The sequence below is a fragment of the Spermophilus citellus genome, assembly GCF_964194105.1.
Source record: "Spermophilus citellus genome assembly, chromosome: 9".
Taxonomy (NCBI): domain Eukaryota; kingdom Metazoa; phylum Chordata; class Mammalia; order Rodentia; family Sciuridae; genus Spermophilus; species Spermophilus citellus.
In genome coordinates, this window is record NC_138191.1 from 53,797,309 (window position 1) to 53,817,672 (window position 20,364).

Genomic DNA, 20,364 nt, shown 5'->3' on the forward strand with positions numbered 1-20,364 from the left:
TATACAATTTAAAAAAGAGAGGCACACAGTAGTTGTAACTTATCACAATAAGAAGAACAATCAGAATTTGAATCCAGCTCCATCTGACTTTTGAGATATAGTATTTGTGTTAGCTTTTCATCACTGTTTCCAAAATATTCTATATAACAAGTAGGAAAAGTTCATTTTGGCTCACAGTTTCAAGCATTTTAACACATGGTCAGCAAGCTCCATTGCTTGTGACCTGAGGTGAGGCAAAAACATCATGGCAGAGGGGCATGGCAGAAGAAAGATGCAAAGCTCATGGTAGCCAGCAGGCAGGGAGAATAAGCAAAGATGGGGACAAGGACAAGATAGTCATCAAGGATATGCCCCAGTGACTGATGTCCTCCAATCATGCCTCATCTGCCTACAGTTTTCATCACCTCCCAGCAGTCTGTTCAGATGTCAATGTATTTATCCACTGACAAGGTCAGAGCCTTCATGATCCAATCATGTCTCTAAAGCTCTGCCTCTGGGTGCTACACTAGGGACCAAGCCTTCAACATATAAACTTTTGGGGGACATTCTAGATAAAACCATAATAGTGTTATGTTTGCTGTTGTATTTCAGGATTCTGAACTTAATTTGACAGTTTTTAGAAAATATTAGGGCTTCCACTCATAATTAAAATAAATTGGAGGTCTGCTATCACTTTGGGAAAATAAAGGCAGTTATATTCTAAGCAGGACATGCTTAAGTTTTGTGCTAGGTAGATTGGAAGGAAAGGATGGAGATAGTAATAACCATGGAGAAATAACCTGTAACCAATGAGAGGAAAATTAAGAGAATCACTTTGTGTTGGTAGATGTCTGTAAATTAGTCAGTGGGTCTTCAGGTGTTCCCATCCTCTGGAAGTGTGGTAGTGTATATGTTGGAAATTTGGCAGGGCAAACGAAAGAAAGAGTTAGTTCTAGTCTGCCTTTGGGACATTCATTTGGTGACACTATGTGGAAAAAATTGATCTTTCCCTTTGGATGCACAGTAAAACTTTCTGAATATTAGAAATACTTCTTCTGAAAGAAGATGTGTGTAAGATGCCTATTTTTCTAGTTAGTTGCATCATAAATACTTTACTTACTATATTTAACACTGAATGATAGCTCTAAAATTACTTTTAAATATATGAAAATGAGAATAACTTCCCAAAGAAAAATATTCCTTTTTGTAATAATGGGAAGTAAAATTGCCATCTAAATTTTTTTTATTTTCCCAAGATAGGAATAATTCAGACCCTTAAAAACTATGCAAATACACAGTTGTTGTTGTTGTTGTTGTTATTATTATTATTATTATTATTATTATTATCATTAGGTCAGTTATTTAACAAGCATTTCATGAGCACCTGGAATGGCTAGCTGTTGACAACCCAAGACGGCTTCCATGACCTCCCTGCCATGGTCAGCCACTCTAACCCTCAAATCCTCCTTCAGTCACCAGTTCTGACTTTCTATGCCACCAACATTCTGAGCCTCCTGCCTCCTGATGGCATTAGCACATTTCTCTGACTCCTCCACTGCTCTCTTCACTTTGGGTAACTCCTGTTCATCCATGAGATGGCAAGAAGGCATCCCTGATCCTTTAATCCCATAGATCTCTGCTATAACTTTGTCTTAGTCTACAGTGAAATCTTTGTTTATTCATTCGTATAGCCCTAAACTACAGAAAGTATCTGTGTGTCTATTTTACTTCCAATGATTTTTTCAGGTCATTGAACTCAATAGGTACTCAAACAATGTTTGATGAATGAATGAATGAATGAATGAATGAATGCCTTTCTGGGAACTATCAGGGTAATTGAGGACAGGGCTTAAAAATTGATGGTATTGAGGGTCTCATTGCCTGATCGGCGGATTGCCCCGCAGCTGGAGTCTGCAGCACGCGCTGGGAAGCGGCGAGGTGCCAGAGTGGGAGTGCAGTGATGCGGATTCTGGGGGCTCCTGCCAGTGGTGCAATGGCCGTGCTTAGTGCTGAGTTCCGGCTTTGAGACAGAGGAGAGAAGCGGTCCAGTTCGATTCTCGACACCGGTCGGACCACGGAGGAGGACAGCAGCCGCCATCTTGGAGAGCTGATGTAATCATCCCTGTTTTCTACTGATCTCAGCTCATTCAGCTAAGGAACAGGTGATTTCAGGCTGGTATTTGCCTGTGTCTCGCAGACAGATCGCTCAGGCTCGGGGATGGAGAACCTGTGGAAAATACTCCTTGGGGCTCGCTCCTGGCAAGGTGTGCGCCGGGCTCTGAGCGGCCGGATTCTGGTTCCCCGGGCTGCTTTGGCCCAGGGCTGGGGAACCTGTGGAGACTGCGTGTTGAGGCCAGCTACAAGTGGAGTGTGCGCTGAGCTCGGGGCAGCTGGGCCCTGACTCCCAGAACAGTTTTAGCCCAGGGATGGGGAACCCGCGGGGGTCGCTCCTTGGAGCCTGCTCCTAGAGGAGCGTGGCTGGGATCGGAGAGGCCGGGTTCTGGCTCCCGAAGCTGCTTTGGCCCAGGGCTGGGGAGCCTGCGGTGACTGCTTCTCGGTCCGCGTCCTGCTGGGTGCTGTGGGGGTCAGGGGGGCAGAGTGGAGCTGCCGCCTGCGCCCACAGCAGGCCAAGTGACCCGCTGGCGTGGTATCACGTCACCCCAACTGCAGCTGGGGCCGAAGAGAGTAGCCGCCCACGCCTAGAACAGGACCAGCAACCCGACGGCGCGGTAGCCAAGTCACCCCATTTGGAGTAGGGCTGTGCAGAGCCGCCGTCTGAGCTTGCAAGGTAGGCAGACCTGCGACCCACTGGCAGGACAGGCCCGGTAGCCTGCCAGCGTGGTGGACAAGTAGCACCTAGGCAGTCACGTCACACTGGTTGGAGTGGGGATGGAGCAGAGCCGACGCCGGTGTCCGGAAAAGGCCCAGCGACCCGTTGGAGAGGCAGTCAGGTACCCCCGCTGGGAGTGGGGGCTGAGCAGAACTGCTGCCCGAGCCCGCAAGGTAGGCAGACCTGCAACCCACCGGCGGAACAGGCCTAGAGGCCTGCCAGCGTGGTAGACACATCACACCAATTGGAGTAGGGGCCGAGCAGAGCCATCGCCCACATCCAGATCAGGACCAACGACCCGAGGGCGTGGTAGTTACATCACCACAATTGGAGTGGTGGCAGAGTAGAGCTGCCACCCGCGCCCGCAGGGTGGGCAGACCTGTGACCAACCAGCGTGGTAGATAGATCACCCTAATTAGAGGAGGAGCACAGCCACTACCCGCCCTGCAAGGGAGATTTCCCAACTATACAAGAGCAATATAAATAAATAGGGGGAAAATTTCAAAAACACAACAGTTTCACCAAGCAGAAAGAAACGCGAGCAGTATGAAAAGACAAGGAAAGAAAGGACCACAAGCAATGCAGGTCAACTCAACTTTAGAAGAGGTAATAGCTGCAACAGATGGAATGTCAGATAAAGAGTTCAGGATATACATGCTTCAGATGATCTGGAGTCTCAAGGAAGACATGAGACAGCAAAATCAGACAATGAAAGGTCACTTTGACAAGGAACTACATAAACAAATCCAGGAAGTAAAAGATCAATTTCACAGGGAGATACAGGTAATAAAAAACAAACAAATAGAAATCCTAGAAATGCAGGAAGCAATAAACCAACTTAAAAACTCAATTGACAATACTACCAGCAGAGTAGATCACTTAGAAGATAGAACATCAGACAATGAAGACAAAGTATTTCAACTTGAAAAGAACATAGACAGCTCAGCAAGTCTGCTAAGAAACCATGAGCAGAACATCCAAGAAATATGGGATAACATTAAAAGACCAAACTTAAGAGTCATTGGGATACAGGAAGGCACAAAGCTCCAAACCAAAGGAATAAAAAATCTATTCAATGAAATAATACGAGAAAACTTCCCAGACTTGAAGAATGAAACAGAATCCCAAATCCTAGAAGCCTACAGGATGCCGAATGTGCAAAATCATAAGAGATCCACACCTAGACACATTATAATGAAGATGTCCAACATACAGAATAAGGAGAGAATTTTAAAAGCTACAAGAGAAAGGAAGCAGATTACATTTAGGGGTAAACCAATCAGGATAACAGCTGATCTCTCAACACAGACTCTGAAAGCTAGAAGATCCCGGAATAACATATTTCAAACACTGAAAGAAAATTGGTTCCAGCCAAGAATCGTGTATCCGGCGAAATTAAGCTTCAGGATGGAAGATGAAATTAAAACCTTCCACGATAAACAAAAGTTAAAAAGAATTCGCAGCTAGAAAACCATCTCTTCAAAACATCCTTGGCAAAACATTACAGGAAGAGGAAATGGAAAATAACATTGAAAACCAACAGTGGGAGGTAGGACAGTAAAGCGGGGAAAGTAATCAAAGAGGAAAACAAATCAGATTTAGTAACATTAATAAACAAATATGGCTGGAAGAACAAACCATATCTCAATAATAACCCTAAATGTTAATGGCTTAAACTCACCAATTAAGAGACACAGGCTAGTTGAATGGATCACAAAACAAGACCCAACAATATGCTGCCTACAGGAGATGCATTTGATAGGAAAAGATATGCATAGACTGAAGGTGAAAGGTTGGGAAAAATCATACCACTCCTATGGACTGGCGGAAACAAGCAGGAGTGTCCATACTCATATCTAATAAAATAGATTTCAAGCCAAAGTTAATCAAAAGGGATAAAGAGGGACACTACATACTGCTCAAGGGAACCATACACCAACAAGACATAACAATCATAAATATATATGCCCCAAACAATGGTGCAGCTATGTTCATCAAGCAAACTCTTCTCAAGTTCAAGAGTCTAATAGACCACCATACAATAATAATGGGAGACTTCAACACACCTCTCTCACCACTGGACAGATCTTCCAAACAAGAGTTAAATAAGGAAACTGTAGAACTCAATAACACAATTAACAACCTAGACTTAATTGACATATATAGAATATACCACCCAACATCAAGTAGTTACACTTTTTTCTCAGCAGCACATGGATCCTTCTCAAAAATAGATCATATATTATGTCACAGGGAAACTCTTAGACAATATAAAGGAGTAGAGATAATACCATGCATCTTATCTGATCATAATGGAATAAAACTGAAAATCAACGATAAAAGAAGGAAGGAAAAATCATGCATCACTTGGAGAATGAACAATAGGTTACTGAATGATCAATGGGTTATAGAAGACATCAAGGAGGAAATTAAAAACTTCTTAGAGTTAAATGAAAACACAGACACAACATATCGGAATCTATGGGACACATTGAAAGCAATTCTAAGAGGAAAATTCATTGCTTGGAGTTCATTCCTTAAAAAAAGAAAAAACCAACAAATAAATGATCTCATACTTCATCTCAAAATCCTAGAAAAAGAAGAGCAAAACAACAGCAAAAGAAGTAGAAGGCAAGAAATAATTAAAATCAGAGCTGAAATTAATGAAATTGAAACAAAAGAAACAATTGAAAAAATTGACAAAACTAAAAGTTGGTTCTTTGAAAAAATAAATAAAATCGACAGACCCTTAGCCATGCTAACGAAGAGAAGAAGAGAGAGAACCCAAATTACTAGCATACGGGATGAAAAAGGCAATATCACAACAGACACTTCAGAAATACAGAAGATAATCAGAAATTATTTTGAATCCTTATACTCCAATAAAATAGAAGATAGTGAAGGCATAGATAAATTTCTTAAGTCATATGATCTGCCCAGATTGAGTCAGAAGTATATAGACAACCTAAACAGACCAATAACAATAGAGGAAATAGAAGAAACCATCAAAGACTACCAACTAAGAAAAGCCCAGGACCGGATGGGTATACAGCAGAGTTTTACAAAACCTTTAAAGAGGAACTAACACCAATACTTTTCAAGCTATTTCAGGAAATACAAAAAGAGGGAGAACTTCCAAATACATTCTACAAGGCCAACATCACCCTGATTCCTAAACCAGACAAAGACACTTCAAAGAAATAAAACTACAGACCAATATCTCTAATGAACCTAGATGCAAAAATCCTCAATAAAATTCTGGCGAATCAGATTCAAAAACATATCAAAAAAATTATACACCATGATCAAGTAGGATTCATCCCTGGGATGCAAGGCTGGTTCAATATACGGAAATCAATAAATGTTATTCACCACATCAATAGACTTAAAAATAAGAACCATATGATCATCTCAATAGATGCAGAAAAAGCATTCGACAAAGTACAGCATCCCTTTATGTTCAAAACTCTCGAAAAATTAGGGATAACAGGATCATACCTCAACATTGTAAAAGCAATCTATGATAAGCCACAGGCCAGCATCATTCTGAATGGAGAAAAATTGAAGGCATTCCCTCTAAGATCTGGTACAAGACAGGGATGCCCTCTCTCACCACTTCTGTTCAACATAGTCCTCGAAACACTGGCCAGAGCAATTAGACAGATGAAAGAAATTAAAGGCATAAAAATAGGAAAAGAAGAACTTAAATTATCACTATTTGCAGATGACATGATTCTATACCTAGCAGACCCAAAAGGGTCTACAAAGAAACTATTAGAGCTAATAAATGAATTCAGCAAAGTGGCAGGATATAAAATCAACATGCATAAATCAAATGCATTCCTGTATCTCAGCGACAAATCCTCTGAAACGGAAATGAGGACAACTACTCCATTCACAATATCCCCCCCAAAAATAAAATACTTGGGAATCAACATAACAAAAGAGGTGAAAGACTTATACAATGAAAACTACAGAACCCTAAAGAGAGATATAGAAGAAGACCTCAGAAGATGGAAAAATATACCCTGTTCATGGATAGGCAGAACTAACATCATCAAAATGGCAATATTACCAAAAGTTCTCCATAAGTTCAATGCAATGCCAATCAAAATCCCAACAGCATTTCTTGTATAAATAGATAAAACAATCATGAAATTCATATGGAATAATAAAAGACCCAGAATAGCAAAAACAATGCTAAGCAGGAAGTGTGAATCAGGCAGTATAGCGATACCAGACTTCAAAGTATACTACAGAGCAATAGTAACAAAAACAGCATGGTACTGGTACCAAAACAGGTGGGTGGACCAATGGTACAGAATAGAGGACACAGTAACCAATCCACAAAACTACAACTATCTTATATTTGATAAAGGGGCTAAAAGCATGCAATGGAGGAAGGATAGCATCTTCAACAAATGGTGCTGGAAAAACTGGAAATCCATTTGCATCAAAATGAAACTGAATCCCTTTCTCTTGCCATGCACAAAAGTTAACTCAAAATGGATCAAGGAGCTTGATATTAAATCAGATACACGGCGTCTGATAGAAGAAATGTTGGCTATGATCTACATAGTGTGGGGTCGGGCTCCAAATTCCTCAATAGGACACCCATAGCGCAAGAGTTAATAACTAGAATCAACAAATGGGACTTACTGAAACTAAAAAGTTTTTTCTCAGCAAAAGAAACAATAAGAGAGATAAACAGGGAGCCTACATCCTGGGAACAAATCTTTACTCCACACACTTCAGATAGAGCCCTAATATCCAGAGTATACAAAGAACTCAAAAAATTAGACAATAAGATAACAAATAACCCAATCAACAAATGGGCCAAGGACCTGAACAGACACTTCTCAGAGGAGGACATACAATCAATCAATAAGTACATGAAAAAATGCTCACCATCGCTAGCAGTCAGAGAAATGCAAATCAAAACCACCCTAAGATACCATCTCACTCCAGTAAGATTGGCATCCATTATGAAGTCCAACAACAACAAGTGCTGGAGAGGATGCGGGGAAAAGGGTACACTTGTTCATTGTTGGTGGGACTGCAAATTGGTGCAGCCAATTTGGAAAGCAGTGTGGAGATTTCTTGGAAAGCTGGGAATGGAACCACCATTTGAACCAGCTTTTCCCCTCCTCGGTCTATTCCCTAAAGACCTAACAAGAGCATGCTACAGGGACACTGCTATATCGATGTTCATAGCAGCACAATTCACGATAGCAAGATTGTGGAACCAACCTAGATGCCCTTCAATAGATGAATGGATAAAAAAAAATGTGGCATTTATACACAATGGAGTATTACTCTGCATTAAAAAATGACAAAATCATAGAATTTGGAGGGAAATGGATGGCATTAGAGCAGATTATGCTAATTGAAGCTAGCCAATCCTTAAAAAACAAATGCCAAATGACTTCTTTGATATAAGGGGAGTAACCAAGGACAGGGTAGGGACGAAGAGCTTGAGAAGAAGATTAACATTAACCAGGGATGAGAGGTGGGAGGGAAAGGGAGTGAGAAGGGAAATCGCATGGAAATGGAAGGTGTTCCTCAGGGTTATACAAAATTACATATAAGAGGAAAGGAGGGGTAAGAGAAGAATAATACAAGTGGAAGAAATGATTTACAGTAGAGGGGGTAGAGAGAGAAAAGGGGAGGGGAGGGGATGGGAGGGGAGGGGAGGGGGGATAGTAGAGAATAGGATAGACAGCAGAATACATCAGACACTAGAATGGCAATATGTAAATCAATGGAAGTGTAACTGATGTGATACAGCAATCTGTATACGGGGTAAAAATGGGAGTTCATAACCCACTTGAATCAAACTGTGAAATATGATATATTAAGAACTATGTAATGTTTTGAATGACCAACAAGAAAAAAAAACCAAAAAAAAATTGATGGTATTATATTTTTTAAAATGTAAGCACACAGAGAAGGAAATGAATAACATTTAAGAGATGTGTGGTGGTTGAGGAAGCCTCCTACAGGAGGTGACACTTAATGCTGCATCTTGAAGGATATCCAGGAACTTGCCAGATGGGAAGTGTGAGTGAGGAGCTGCACATTTTTTATTGGGGGAAAAGCAAGAGTAAAGGCAGGAAAATTGAAAGAGTATAGCATGTTTAACTAAAAATAACTGCTTTTGTATTAGCATTGCCAGAATCAATACTGTACTGTCGTCTTATATATAGAACTTTAACAACATCTCTTCAATAAAAGAGGATTTATGCACCCACTATGCTGGGAGAACAGATTAATATCTTCCTAGCTTGCAAAGCAATTTCCTCTCCATGGGATTGTTCTGAAAAGTTCACTTAGAGAAAATATCAAGAAGGGAGCAGGTGAGAAATTTCACAGCTTGAATAAAAAGGGAGTACATAAAAAAAAAATTCTCTAAATTATTTTAAATACTTCATGTTCTTTTTCTATTTAATTAAATAGAAAACTTAGATATTGTCTCCTCATATGAAATGTATTTATGCATTGAAAAATATCCATTTTATATGTGGAGAATAAAGGAAGCAAAAAAACTTGGATCTCCATTAGAGAGCTTTCCTTTACAAAGGGAGATTCATTTGCCGCCCTGCCCACTCCCAGCACCCTTGGCTTCAGTACATCTTTTCATTGTTGACATATGAGTTTTCGTACACTACCCAAACATAGAATTGGTTACTTAAGCAGCGCATCATAGTCATGAATAACGAGCTAAAAAAGTTGTCACTTGGAGAAATAAGATAATGTTTGCCAAGTCATTGCTTAATATAACTGGTCCAGTGTAGCAGAGTGTCTATAGGGATCACTTCATGTTTGGTTTTGTGGGATGGCTACTCTTTTGTTATTAACCTTTGAATGTACATAGCCCTTATTTTTTTTTATTCCTTGTGATCTCTCATAGTTACATATTTTATTTTTTTCAAAATGATATTTGTAAATTTCTATATTCTTCAAGTCTTCTCCAATTGATTTTGAATGTTAAGATATTATTCATCATAGTTTCTAGATAGCATTTATTGAGCAGCTATTGTAAACATGGCATTGTTGGTACTTGTCATAATTATTTAATTTTTTCACAGTAATTTATGTAGTAGTATTGTCTTATACTTTTCAGCATGACACTGTGCTTCCCAGTTGCTATTGAAGAATATTTTCTGAATTCTATTCTTCATTGTTTCTAGATAATAATGATAGTATAAATGATATGTATTAAAGACTTATACCATTGAGCTGTTTCTGTATGGCAGGCACTGTTCAAATGTTTCACATGTATTATTTATTTAATCCCCCTGTAATTTAATGTCTAGACTATAATTAATAAGTTAGATGGGAAAACTAGAGCCTATAAGATTTAAATAACTTTCCCAAGAATACAAAGCTAGTGCTAATGCTGGATTTAAATCCAGAATCCATTAAACTATACTTCCTCATATGGTATTGTGTTGTGGTAGGCATCTAATGAATGGTGTATGGATAAAACAGAGAGATCAGTTGGAATAAGAAATGATCCACTGATAATGGGAGTGAGTTAAAAGTATTTGGGTGAGAGCTCTCTGAATCAGGTTTCCTGTGCACTGGTTACCAGCATGCCTGAGTTCAGTGAGACAGAACTTACTTATATGCAACAAGTTTATTACTTGCAGACATGCACTACAGGGCAACAGAAGCCCAGAATGCATTGCCAGCTGGTCCCTTAAGACTCAGGAGAGCTGCCAGAGGCAGATGGTGCTTGACTGTGTGTGTGTGCTTTCCTCACCACTGCTGAGGCTTCACTGGAAGGCAGGCCCCTGGGTTTTATACCATAGGGTGGCAAGACTCACTGGGCTAAAGCAGTGAGGGCATCCTGTTTCTAGAAAGGACTGTATCAGAGATTATGTTATTCCAATAATCCCTTCTTATCTCAGGATGTTGCATCCACATACATGCTACAAATTAAGAAATAGAAGACAAGTAGGTTGGCCTGAGGCCACCCAGAGAACTGTCCTGTGCCACTTTCAGTAGGATTATAACAAATGCTTCTAGTTCCTCAAATCCTATATCTTCCTTAAGCCATATACTACCTCGCCCCCAGAAGACACACAGACCTGTGTCTGCACACACATACCATGAAGGAACAAATTCATACCTTGTCATTCACTCAACAAGTTATATTGAAAAGTAATCCTGCCTTTAAAATTATTCTAGTCACTGAAAATAGAGGAACGAACAGAGGAGTGCAATTCCAAACTTGTGGCAAGTATGTATATTCTGAATCTCCATCTCTCCATTATCATACCTCCACATCATCTGAGGATAAGCATTTGTTTTTCTGAATCATCCACTGTGAGCTTCTTAAGGAACAAATCTGCATTTTATTCATTTTAGTATATCCATCTCCTAGTAAATTCTCCAGAAAATTATAAGACTCTACAGATATTTTTTTTGATTGAAGAAAGGAAGAAAGAAAAGAAGGGACAAAAGAAATGATGTGTTAAGATTCTGTGCATCACAAACACATTTAAGTCCTATTACCTTCACTCAAATTCTTCATTCAGCTTTCTTAAATTTAATGGAGCATGTGACATTCTGTGACAGCACTGTCAGTGTTCTACTACATTTCATAAGGAGCACAGTTGATGGAATTTTCCATTTTTACAAAAATATATGTTATTTGCCTGTAGCTTATTATTTTCCTGTTTTTATCGTTTAAATCATATTAAGCTCTAGGCAGCTAGTTTTAATGACTGTGTTCAAGATATTATCTCTGAACATTGTGTTCTTTAGCTTCTAGGCTAATTTTTTCAAGAATCTTCTGTTAATGATCAGCTCATCTTCATATTAGTTCATTTTCTAACAGTGCTATTGCTTGGAACCTTGGTCCACCTTAAGATATGAATTAAATTGAGAAGATTAAACATTCATATTCTTATTGGTTTTCACACATATTCATTAATTTCCTGAAATTTCTCCATATTCTTTAAGTGCCATGTCAGTATTGATTCTTAGACATTAAACTCCTAAGAACAGAAATAATGTCTTGATCATTTTCATAGAAAACTTTGTGTGAAGTGACAGTAACTTGCAAAACAGATTTGATGGGAACAAGTTTGGTTTTATCAGTGTTTTGCCACAACATATATTGTATAGGGACAGTCATTGTATATAGGGACATAGTTTAAGGTTAGTTATGATTATAGATGTTGAATATAAATTTTTATTTTGATTACTGGCCCACATTGTGATTTGCATACGTGGTTTCTAATTACCTTGATTTGTATTGTCTAGTATTTCTACTGGAAATGTTGATTTTATTGATTGATACAAGTAATTTACATATGAGAAAATACTTTGCAAATAATAGCATGATATGTAAGTATTATTGGCTGGCTCCTCCTAAATAAATGTGGAGTTTTTGTTAACTCATTTTTTAAAATAGCCATCTCTACTATATTATAATTATGAGCGTGACATTTTAGTATATTATAATAGAAAACTTTCTGAAGTTCTCTGACATCACTGTCTATCATTATGAGAATGACTGGGTAAGGAAATAATTATATTTACAGGCTTTAGATTAAGTCAAACCTGGATCAGAGTCTTACATATGGATTTCACAAACTGAGGCAAGCTCTGATATTACAGTAAACTATGAGGATCTTAGAATTAAATAGAAATGGTAGAGCGAACTAGGAATCGTGGACATTTAGTAGAACTTAATTAACTTTATGATGATCATCAGAATTAAAATTGGTAATAAAATATTTAGTCCTAAATCATGGAAGGAAAATTTTACTTTAGTATATTTATTTAAAAAAACTTATAATAGCAATGGTATGTAATTTGTGAAGTTTTTATAATTGATAAGATATGAGTTAATATTTATACCTATTGAATGATTATAAAGATTAAATGAGTTAATATTTATAAAACACATAGAGCAGTTCTAGTGTAGAGTAACCCTACATGTGTATTTATTAAATGAAATAAAGAACATTTTTCATTATACTAGTATATGGTTTACATAAGTTTGAAGAACAAATAGAAGAATAATTCTTCCAAACATTGAAAGCCGAAACTAGAGGATTGCAAAATTTCTGGCTATCTCTTTCATCTGATTTCAAATTAGTCTATTCCCAAGAAGATTAACCCCAAAGACAAAAGGAACCAATCATTTTCTCACAGGAGGAAGACATAGGAGAGATACCAGAAAAGTAAAGTAGCTGTTGCTGTTCAGTCTGATCATAACTTTGATAAAGAACTCACAGGATACTTGGAGAGATCATAATGATACCGCCAAAGACAGCCAGGAGGCTCCAGGAGAGACACCTGAGCTAAATCTGAAGCTTATTTGAAGTATGGCTTTTCCAGAATGGGAAGCGCTGGTTAGAATATGCACATGTTGGATGTGACTGCAGGGTCCTAATACATATAAGCAGGGTTCTTGTGTGGGGCAGATGTTAAGGCTGGAGCTGGAGGGATGAAACAGACAAGGCCCAGACAAGATTCTCCCTTAAAGTAGGAGACTGTCACAATCATATAGGCTCTCTAAAATATCACCAGGATTGTATAGAATACGTTTTGAAAAAAAGTGAGCCAAATAAATTTTCGTTTTACTTTGGGTGATTCACATAGATTTTGATAAGTGAGCAAATAGAACTTTAAATTTAAGTCAAGATAAATGTGATATGTGTGTGTGTGTGTGTGTGTGTGTGTGTGTGTGTGTGTGTGTGTAGGAGCTTTACTTTAGAAAAAAACAGCTTGGTATGGTGGTGTACCCCTGTAATCCCAGTGACTTGCAGAAAAGAAGTAGAAGGTTTGTAATAGCAAGGCCAGCCTCAGCAAATAAGGGAGACCCTTCTCAAAAAAAAAAAAAAAAAAAAAAAAAAAAAACCTGAAACCCCCTGTTTACCATGGAGCTACTGGGGATGAAGCTCAGTGGTAAAATTAGGGTTTCCAACTCCTGAAAAAAAAAGGATAAACAAATAAACAAATAGAATAAAAGAAAAAAATAAGGAGAATGGCATCACTTTTGTGGAATAAAACTTAGATAACTTCCAAGGACTCTACACAGGAAACTCAGCAGTTGAAGGAAGAAGAAAATCCAGATCTGACTGTTGTTTTCCAAATGTGTTATTTCAGCCTCTGAAATAATCACAATCACTGTTATAATTACAGAGATTTTTTTTGAACTATGTAAAAAAACTCTATTGAAAGCCTTTTCCATGAAGGAAGTTCAGTATATTTTTAAATCACCTTCATCTAAGTAGGATTCACTAAGTCCTCCCCTTCACCAGTACACAATTTAGAATATAGTTATTATTTAGTAGTTTTGAATTGAATTATTCCTACTGCTCCTTTATATGCAGAATGCTAAAATATGGAAAAACTTGTTTCTAAATTTTATTATAGATGAATGCTGTCCCTTAATTTTAAGGGCAAGTTTTTGTCTTCATAGTTGTTTTAATTAAGTGAGCATTCCAGCACCTGTCCTGTCACCCACTCTGTTTCTTTGAGAGAACCTGACCCTTTATTCTGTTAGCTTTGTGAGCCACCAGCCCCTGACTAGTAGATTCCATTGTGGTCATTCTACTAAAACCCTTAATGAGCTCCTTTGTAAGACTTTGGAAAATGTTTTGAGAGATAATAAGTGTATGGGAGCACCATGGGTTTGGTTTTGCCAGATTAATCATATGAACAAGACAAAAGATAAAAATTACACAAGATAAATGATTTTAATTGATGATCAACATTTGCATTTTATTTGTAAAAATTTTGTGTTATCCATGCTCATTGCTAAAAACAAAAAAAGTAAAAGAAAAAATATACAAACCCTATAGCATTGTAGAAAGTAAAATCTAACTCAAATCTTAATTCATACGCCCTTTAATAAGTTCACATGTTTTTATAAATGATATGTTTTCATAGTTACTGAGAATTGCATAGCAATAAATAACTTATTTATGGATTAAACTGTTTGACTTTCTGTTTCACATCTTTAATAGGAATCAGATATAAATCTACATATCAATAGTACTATTATAATTATATTATTTTTGAAATGGCCTGCAAATAAGTCACAAAATATGGCTTTTTTTTCAGTTTTGAAAAAAAAAAGCTGAAAAGCTTACTTCTAAGCTATCTTCGACTAATGTACATTACCTTTTTGTTACCTTTCCTAAGGGGGCTTCACTAACATGCAGATAAGCATACAACAGGTGTTTCAAAAATTGAAAAGATAATTTACACAGTGTATGGATATACTACAAAAAAGAATGTTCTTTTTCTATGAAGCCTGAAAGGATGCTCAATATAAATCAAAGAGTTTATGACACTACTGGGGAAATAGTCCAGGTAAAATAAGATTATTGTGTAGTAGGAAAGCTATAATAAAAACTGTCAGTACTGTCACCCAGTTCCCTCTAAGGTTTGTAAAGGATCAAAGTGTATTGAGCATCATGTAACAGCTGTCGAAAATGTGAAGGCATCACAATTGTGGTGAGCTTTTATAATTATTTCAGAATGAATCCTAATGTTATGTGTAACTAAAAGAACCCATAAAATTTGTTTAAATTTAAACACTAACTTGCCCAATTCTGTTATGTGTAGATTGATATAGATTATACATACTTGGATTAAACAGTGCTGAATCAATTAAACCAATGTCTAGCAAAACCAGTACAGTGCAAAATGACTTTTAAGGTTTCCATCTAGATACATGAGTGAGGGTGTGTGAGGTGTGATTAGTGTGTATATGTGGGTGTGTAGGGTGGGTGTGTGGGTGTGTGGGTGGTGTTTCAGAAATTAATTAAATCATTTAAACTCATGGAGTATTAAATTCTTTCACAAGCATAGGTTGCAGGTCCAAATACAGTGGATGCTCGCCAATAAAAGAAGCAGGAATATGTCCTCAGATGTGTTGAGAATGAAATGTTGCTTATTTCATTACTCAATATAATATGTTTCAGTGTTATACTATGGAGTAAAACTGTCCAATCTAACTGATACTGGGGAAGAGGAATCATTCCCTCTCCCTAGAGAAAGATCTTGAATACATACATCTTGAATAGTTTTTGTCCTTTAAGTAGCTGTGCTAAAGATTTCATATATTTTTTATGGCCATGTTGAATCATGAAAGATTAACATTGATTAAGAATTATACACTTTGCTTTAAATAAAATCTATAGTTGTACAATATGGAAATGAAAAAGTTTATCAGTAGTAAAAATATCTAAGATGTTTCATTGATTTTTTAAAAATAATCTAATAGACTTCTCTTAGTATAAGTGTAATTACTTGGGGATTAAAATATTCTATAATTGTTTATCTGAACTTTTGACTAACAATGTATTTCAAAGTAAATTGCATTATAAAAGAGTAACTTTGAAAGGTAAAAGAGGAATTAAATGATTGAAGATAAAAACAAGTGTAATTTAAATATTTCTTCCAAGGAAAAATTTATGTAGAACTGTGGTTTACAATAATTGTTGACATATTCCCCTAAGTACTGTGTCTGTGATTTTTCATGGTATCAATCATTTAAAGCAATTTAGGTAATAACATTCTGACATGCATTTCTGCTATTTTATTTACACCATTTGCCTACATCATTGTAATGCAGTACCTTTCTGATTTGGTACAGTAAATGCTCTCTGTAATATCTATTATGGCTTGGTCAAAGGATAATTTATTGTCAAATAGAAAAATAGGTCAACAATAATGTCACTTGATGATCACCCCCCCCCAAGTTTAATAAAACATCTCACCAGTATGCATTCCAGTGCAGTGGTTGATATTTTATTAGGACTACCTGGCTATAGCAGTAGTGTAATTACTGAGCTGTCAGAGTGATAAGTGGGATTAATGGCAGCCTGATGCACTTTAGTCTGCAGAGCGCTTAGAGAATTGCAAGATGGTATTATTATCAGAGTCTGCCCATTCTGGCATATTCATGGCACCAAAGAAAAAAAGAATGCTACAATTCAGGTTTGCGTTGCCCTGCCTCATTAACATCTGACATTTCCAACAGCTGTTATTTGTGAACTAGCTCAATAATAAAAGGAGAATTATTTGGTAAAGAAGCTTAATAACCACAACTAAAAATCCTTACATTGTCAGTGCTGTTAAGTGAATCTGTTTATGTTGAATTTAAGATTTCTCTGAAGAACAGAAAAATATGCTGCATATTAATTTAGTTCACTCATACCTGCTGACATTATAAGTTTATTTTTTTAATTGCCTTATTATTCAAGTTGAGTGTTAGAAAAAAGAAAAGCAGAAAACTTGTGACTTCATTAGGGGTAATCAGAATCTATATGATGTTATCTAGCATTGTGTGTGTATATGTGTGTGTGTGTGCATGTGAGTGTCTATATCTTTATTCTTGTGTAGTGGCAGATTTTTTTAAACTGTTAAAATGACTGATTTATAAATTAAAAAAAATACTTAAGACAACACATTATTTGATAAATTTTTAGTCATGTTATTACTACTACTACGTTAATAGAAAATTCTTTCAATGGATTTATGCTTAACCTATTTATCCACATGACAGTAACACACATAAGAATCACTTCAATTCAACATCACGGACCAAATAGGCTATGCCTCTTTTTACATTGTTTTGCAATATATGCTGAGGATCACACTTTCGAGAAATTCTTTTTTGAGCTCAGTGACAGTGTTTCAGGAAAAAAAAATGTAAGTATGAGTAGATAGGAATCCAGCTAAATGATAGATGTGAATCTAACAATGCCATTTAGAGAAATGATAGGGGAGAGGTTTAATGACTGCATTTCAGGGAGGACAATTGCTTATGAAAAGGCTTTGGTTCTCATTGTGTAAAATTTAATTTAGAGAGAAGGCTAAGGGCACAAACCAGAGGAAAGAGATCAGATTTAAAAACAAGATATTAATTAGGTACTGAGAAATTGGTTCAGACAATGAAAAGGACTCTTACTCACAAAAGAGTGACAGAGAATGGTATTGTTTTCTTGAAGAAAATGAACCCAGGTTTTTGCACATGGAAGTTGATAGATAATGAGCTAGCTAGTCACCTTTGTCACTGAGTAATGTAGGATTCTTTCTCAGTGAAAGTTCTTGGAGAATTGTGGTCTTCTGAAACATGAGACAGCTGTCCATTTTTTAAGCTGTATATCTGCAGCCTAATTTCTCTTTAAGATCATTCTTGCTTAAGTCAGACTAACTTCCTTTAGTTCACGTACCCTGGTGTGTTCTTTTCTTTTCAATCCCTGACATATATTGTTTCTATTTTTGAGTCATTCTCTTGAGTGACCCTACACTCTAATGAACCATCATTTGTTACTGCAAGGTCTGTTCATTCCTTTAGCTTTCAATTATGTATTATTACTCTCAATAAGCTTTTCCTGACTCCCTCTAGGATTATTTTGTCTCCTGTTTTCCTTTAGCATTCTCTTTTTCACTGATTTACGTTGATTATAGTATATACTGCAACACTATATATATATATATATATATATATATATATATATATATATATATATATATGATTTATTTATTTATTTATTTATCTATTTATTTATTTCTACTTCCTCCAAACTTCAAGTTCCGTGAGAGCAGAAGTAAGGTGGTCTTTTCATTAGTTTTATATTTTTACGTCCCAGGGTCTGCCATACAGGATGTATTCGTCTATATTCTGTTACTCTAAAGAACTATCTGAGATTAGGTAATGTATAACAAAAAATGAAGTTTATTTAGTTCACAGTTTGGGAAGTTGAACATCCAAACAATGAAATTCTGGTAAGGTCTCATATGGATGGCATCACAGTGAAAATGTATGTGAGAAGGAGAGATCACATGGCAAGACAGAAAGCCAGAGGGAGACTGGGACGGGACCATGCTTGCTAATTTATGATAACACTCTTGCAAGAACTAATCAGGATTCCACATGAACTATATAAATTCTTTCTGAGACCAGAGCTCTCAGTGACTTAATTATTTCTCCCTAAGCCTTCTTAAAAAGTTTCCACACTATCACCTAACACCATTACATGGAGAGGACCAAACTCCCAACACATGAACACTTGGTGGACACACTCAAACTAAAGCACAGGGTTTCATTAAAAATTCATTAATGAGTTAGTGAAAGAGTAAATATACACATAATACACAAATAAAGGATGGTTCTATCCAGTGGTTTCAGTTGTCCTCAAGAAGTAATTATAGCGTTATGCTTCTCAAAATATGGTTCTAAGGACATCTGTCAGAATAACCTTCCAGGTCTTTTTGACAAAATGTAGATTCCCCGTCCAATAGCTGAGACTCAACAGAGCCATGCTGTGGAATGCATGATGTATATCAAGCTCCCGAGGTGGTCCTTGGGTGCTCTGAAGTTTGAGCATATCTCTGGTCATTTCACCAGAATTAATATTCTGATATAGGATTGGAATTCAGAAGCTTTATTTGAAAGTCAACATCTGTAGAATAGTGAAGGAAGTGGGATTGGACACTAAGATTTCTTTAGATCCTGCAGACCAGGATCTGGGGGTAAGGAGTCTAGGTCTCTAACCCCCTCATTGACCTGTAATTGGATGTGGACTGCCACTAGAAGGGGGCATGACCTTGTTTGAAGTGTTTTCTTCATCTGAAGGAAAGGCAGTTGGGGAAATAAATGCTTTGGATCAGAAGATGGTGGGGTGGGTCTGGGAAGCAAGTGCTGCATAACCCAGTTGTTATGTAAATAAGATGCACCTTGAAAGAAGTTAGAAAAATGTAGGAAAGAGAGTGAGCTGGCTAGAATGAGGAAGAGAAGAAAAGAGGAAGAAAAGATTGTAGGTGGTAAAAAAAGAATTTACCTTTGCATCTGTATAACAATTATGATGTTCAGATATGCAAACCTTATTAGAAAGAACTACTCCTTCTAATCATGGTCAGTGTAGTAAGGAAACAAAATAAGATTGACATAGGAAATGAGTAAGTGAATGATGCACATTAGTTCTAGAAGGCTCTGAGAAGGTGAACAGTTATTAGCCAGAGTGGTGCTCAGGAGGTGTGCAAAAGGTAAAATACAGACACTATGGATTTACTTTACTGCCTAAAAAGTTTTGTACCTAAAAGTAGAATGATTTTACTTATATTTAGTAGGCATTAACTCTGAATGAGTATAGGGTAAAAATATGTTAAAGATTCTGTCAGTTGCTTTGTAGTTATCTTAACACAGTTATTCTTTTCCCCCTAGATGCCTGAAATGTGCAGATGCCCCCTGTCAGAAGAGCTGTCCAACTCATCTGGATATTAAATCATTCATCACAAGTATTGCAAACAAGGTAAATTCAGATTTATTGTGGTACAATAAATTAATAACAGCATTTGATCTTTATCTTTTTTATTACATTGGTCAAATCACAAAACAGTAAATTTTGTTGTAACATTAAAATATGATACCTATAGCCACTTGCAAATGTGGCACACTTTATTAATTAAGCTCTTCCAAGTTGTGATTTACTTGCTATGAAAATGCTATTTGTTGCTTTTTGACTTAAAAATAGTTGAAATTAATGGGATTTAAAAAATATTTTTAAATATATTTC

At 36.8% G+C, this 20,364-nt stretch overlaps 1 protein-coding gene across 2 annotated transcripts in view; it reads left to right on the forward strand.

Annotated features, from left to right (window-relative positions):
- Positions 1 to 20,364, forward strand: part of DPYD (dihydropyrimidine dehydrogenase) — an 824,864-nt gene that overhangs the window by 181,253 nt on the left and 623,247 nt on the right. For both annotated transcript variants that reach the window (XM_081305920.1, XM_081305921.1), the window contains one exon: positions 20,013 to 20,100. In XM_081305920.1, coding sequence (XP_081162046.1) covers positions 20,013 to 20,100 — 88 coding nt within the window. The remainder of the gene's footprint in view (positions 1 to 20,012; positions 20,101 to 20,364) is intronic.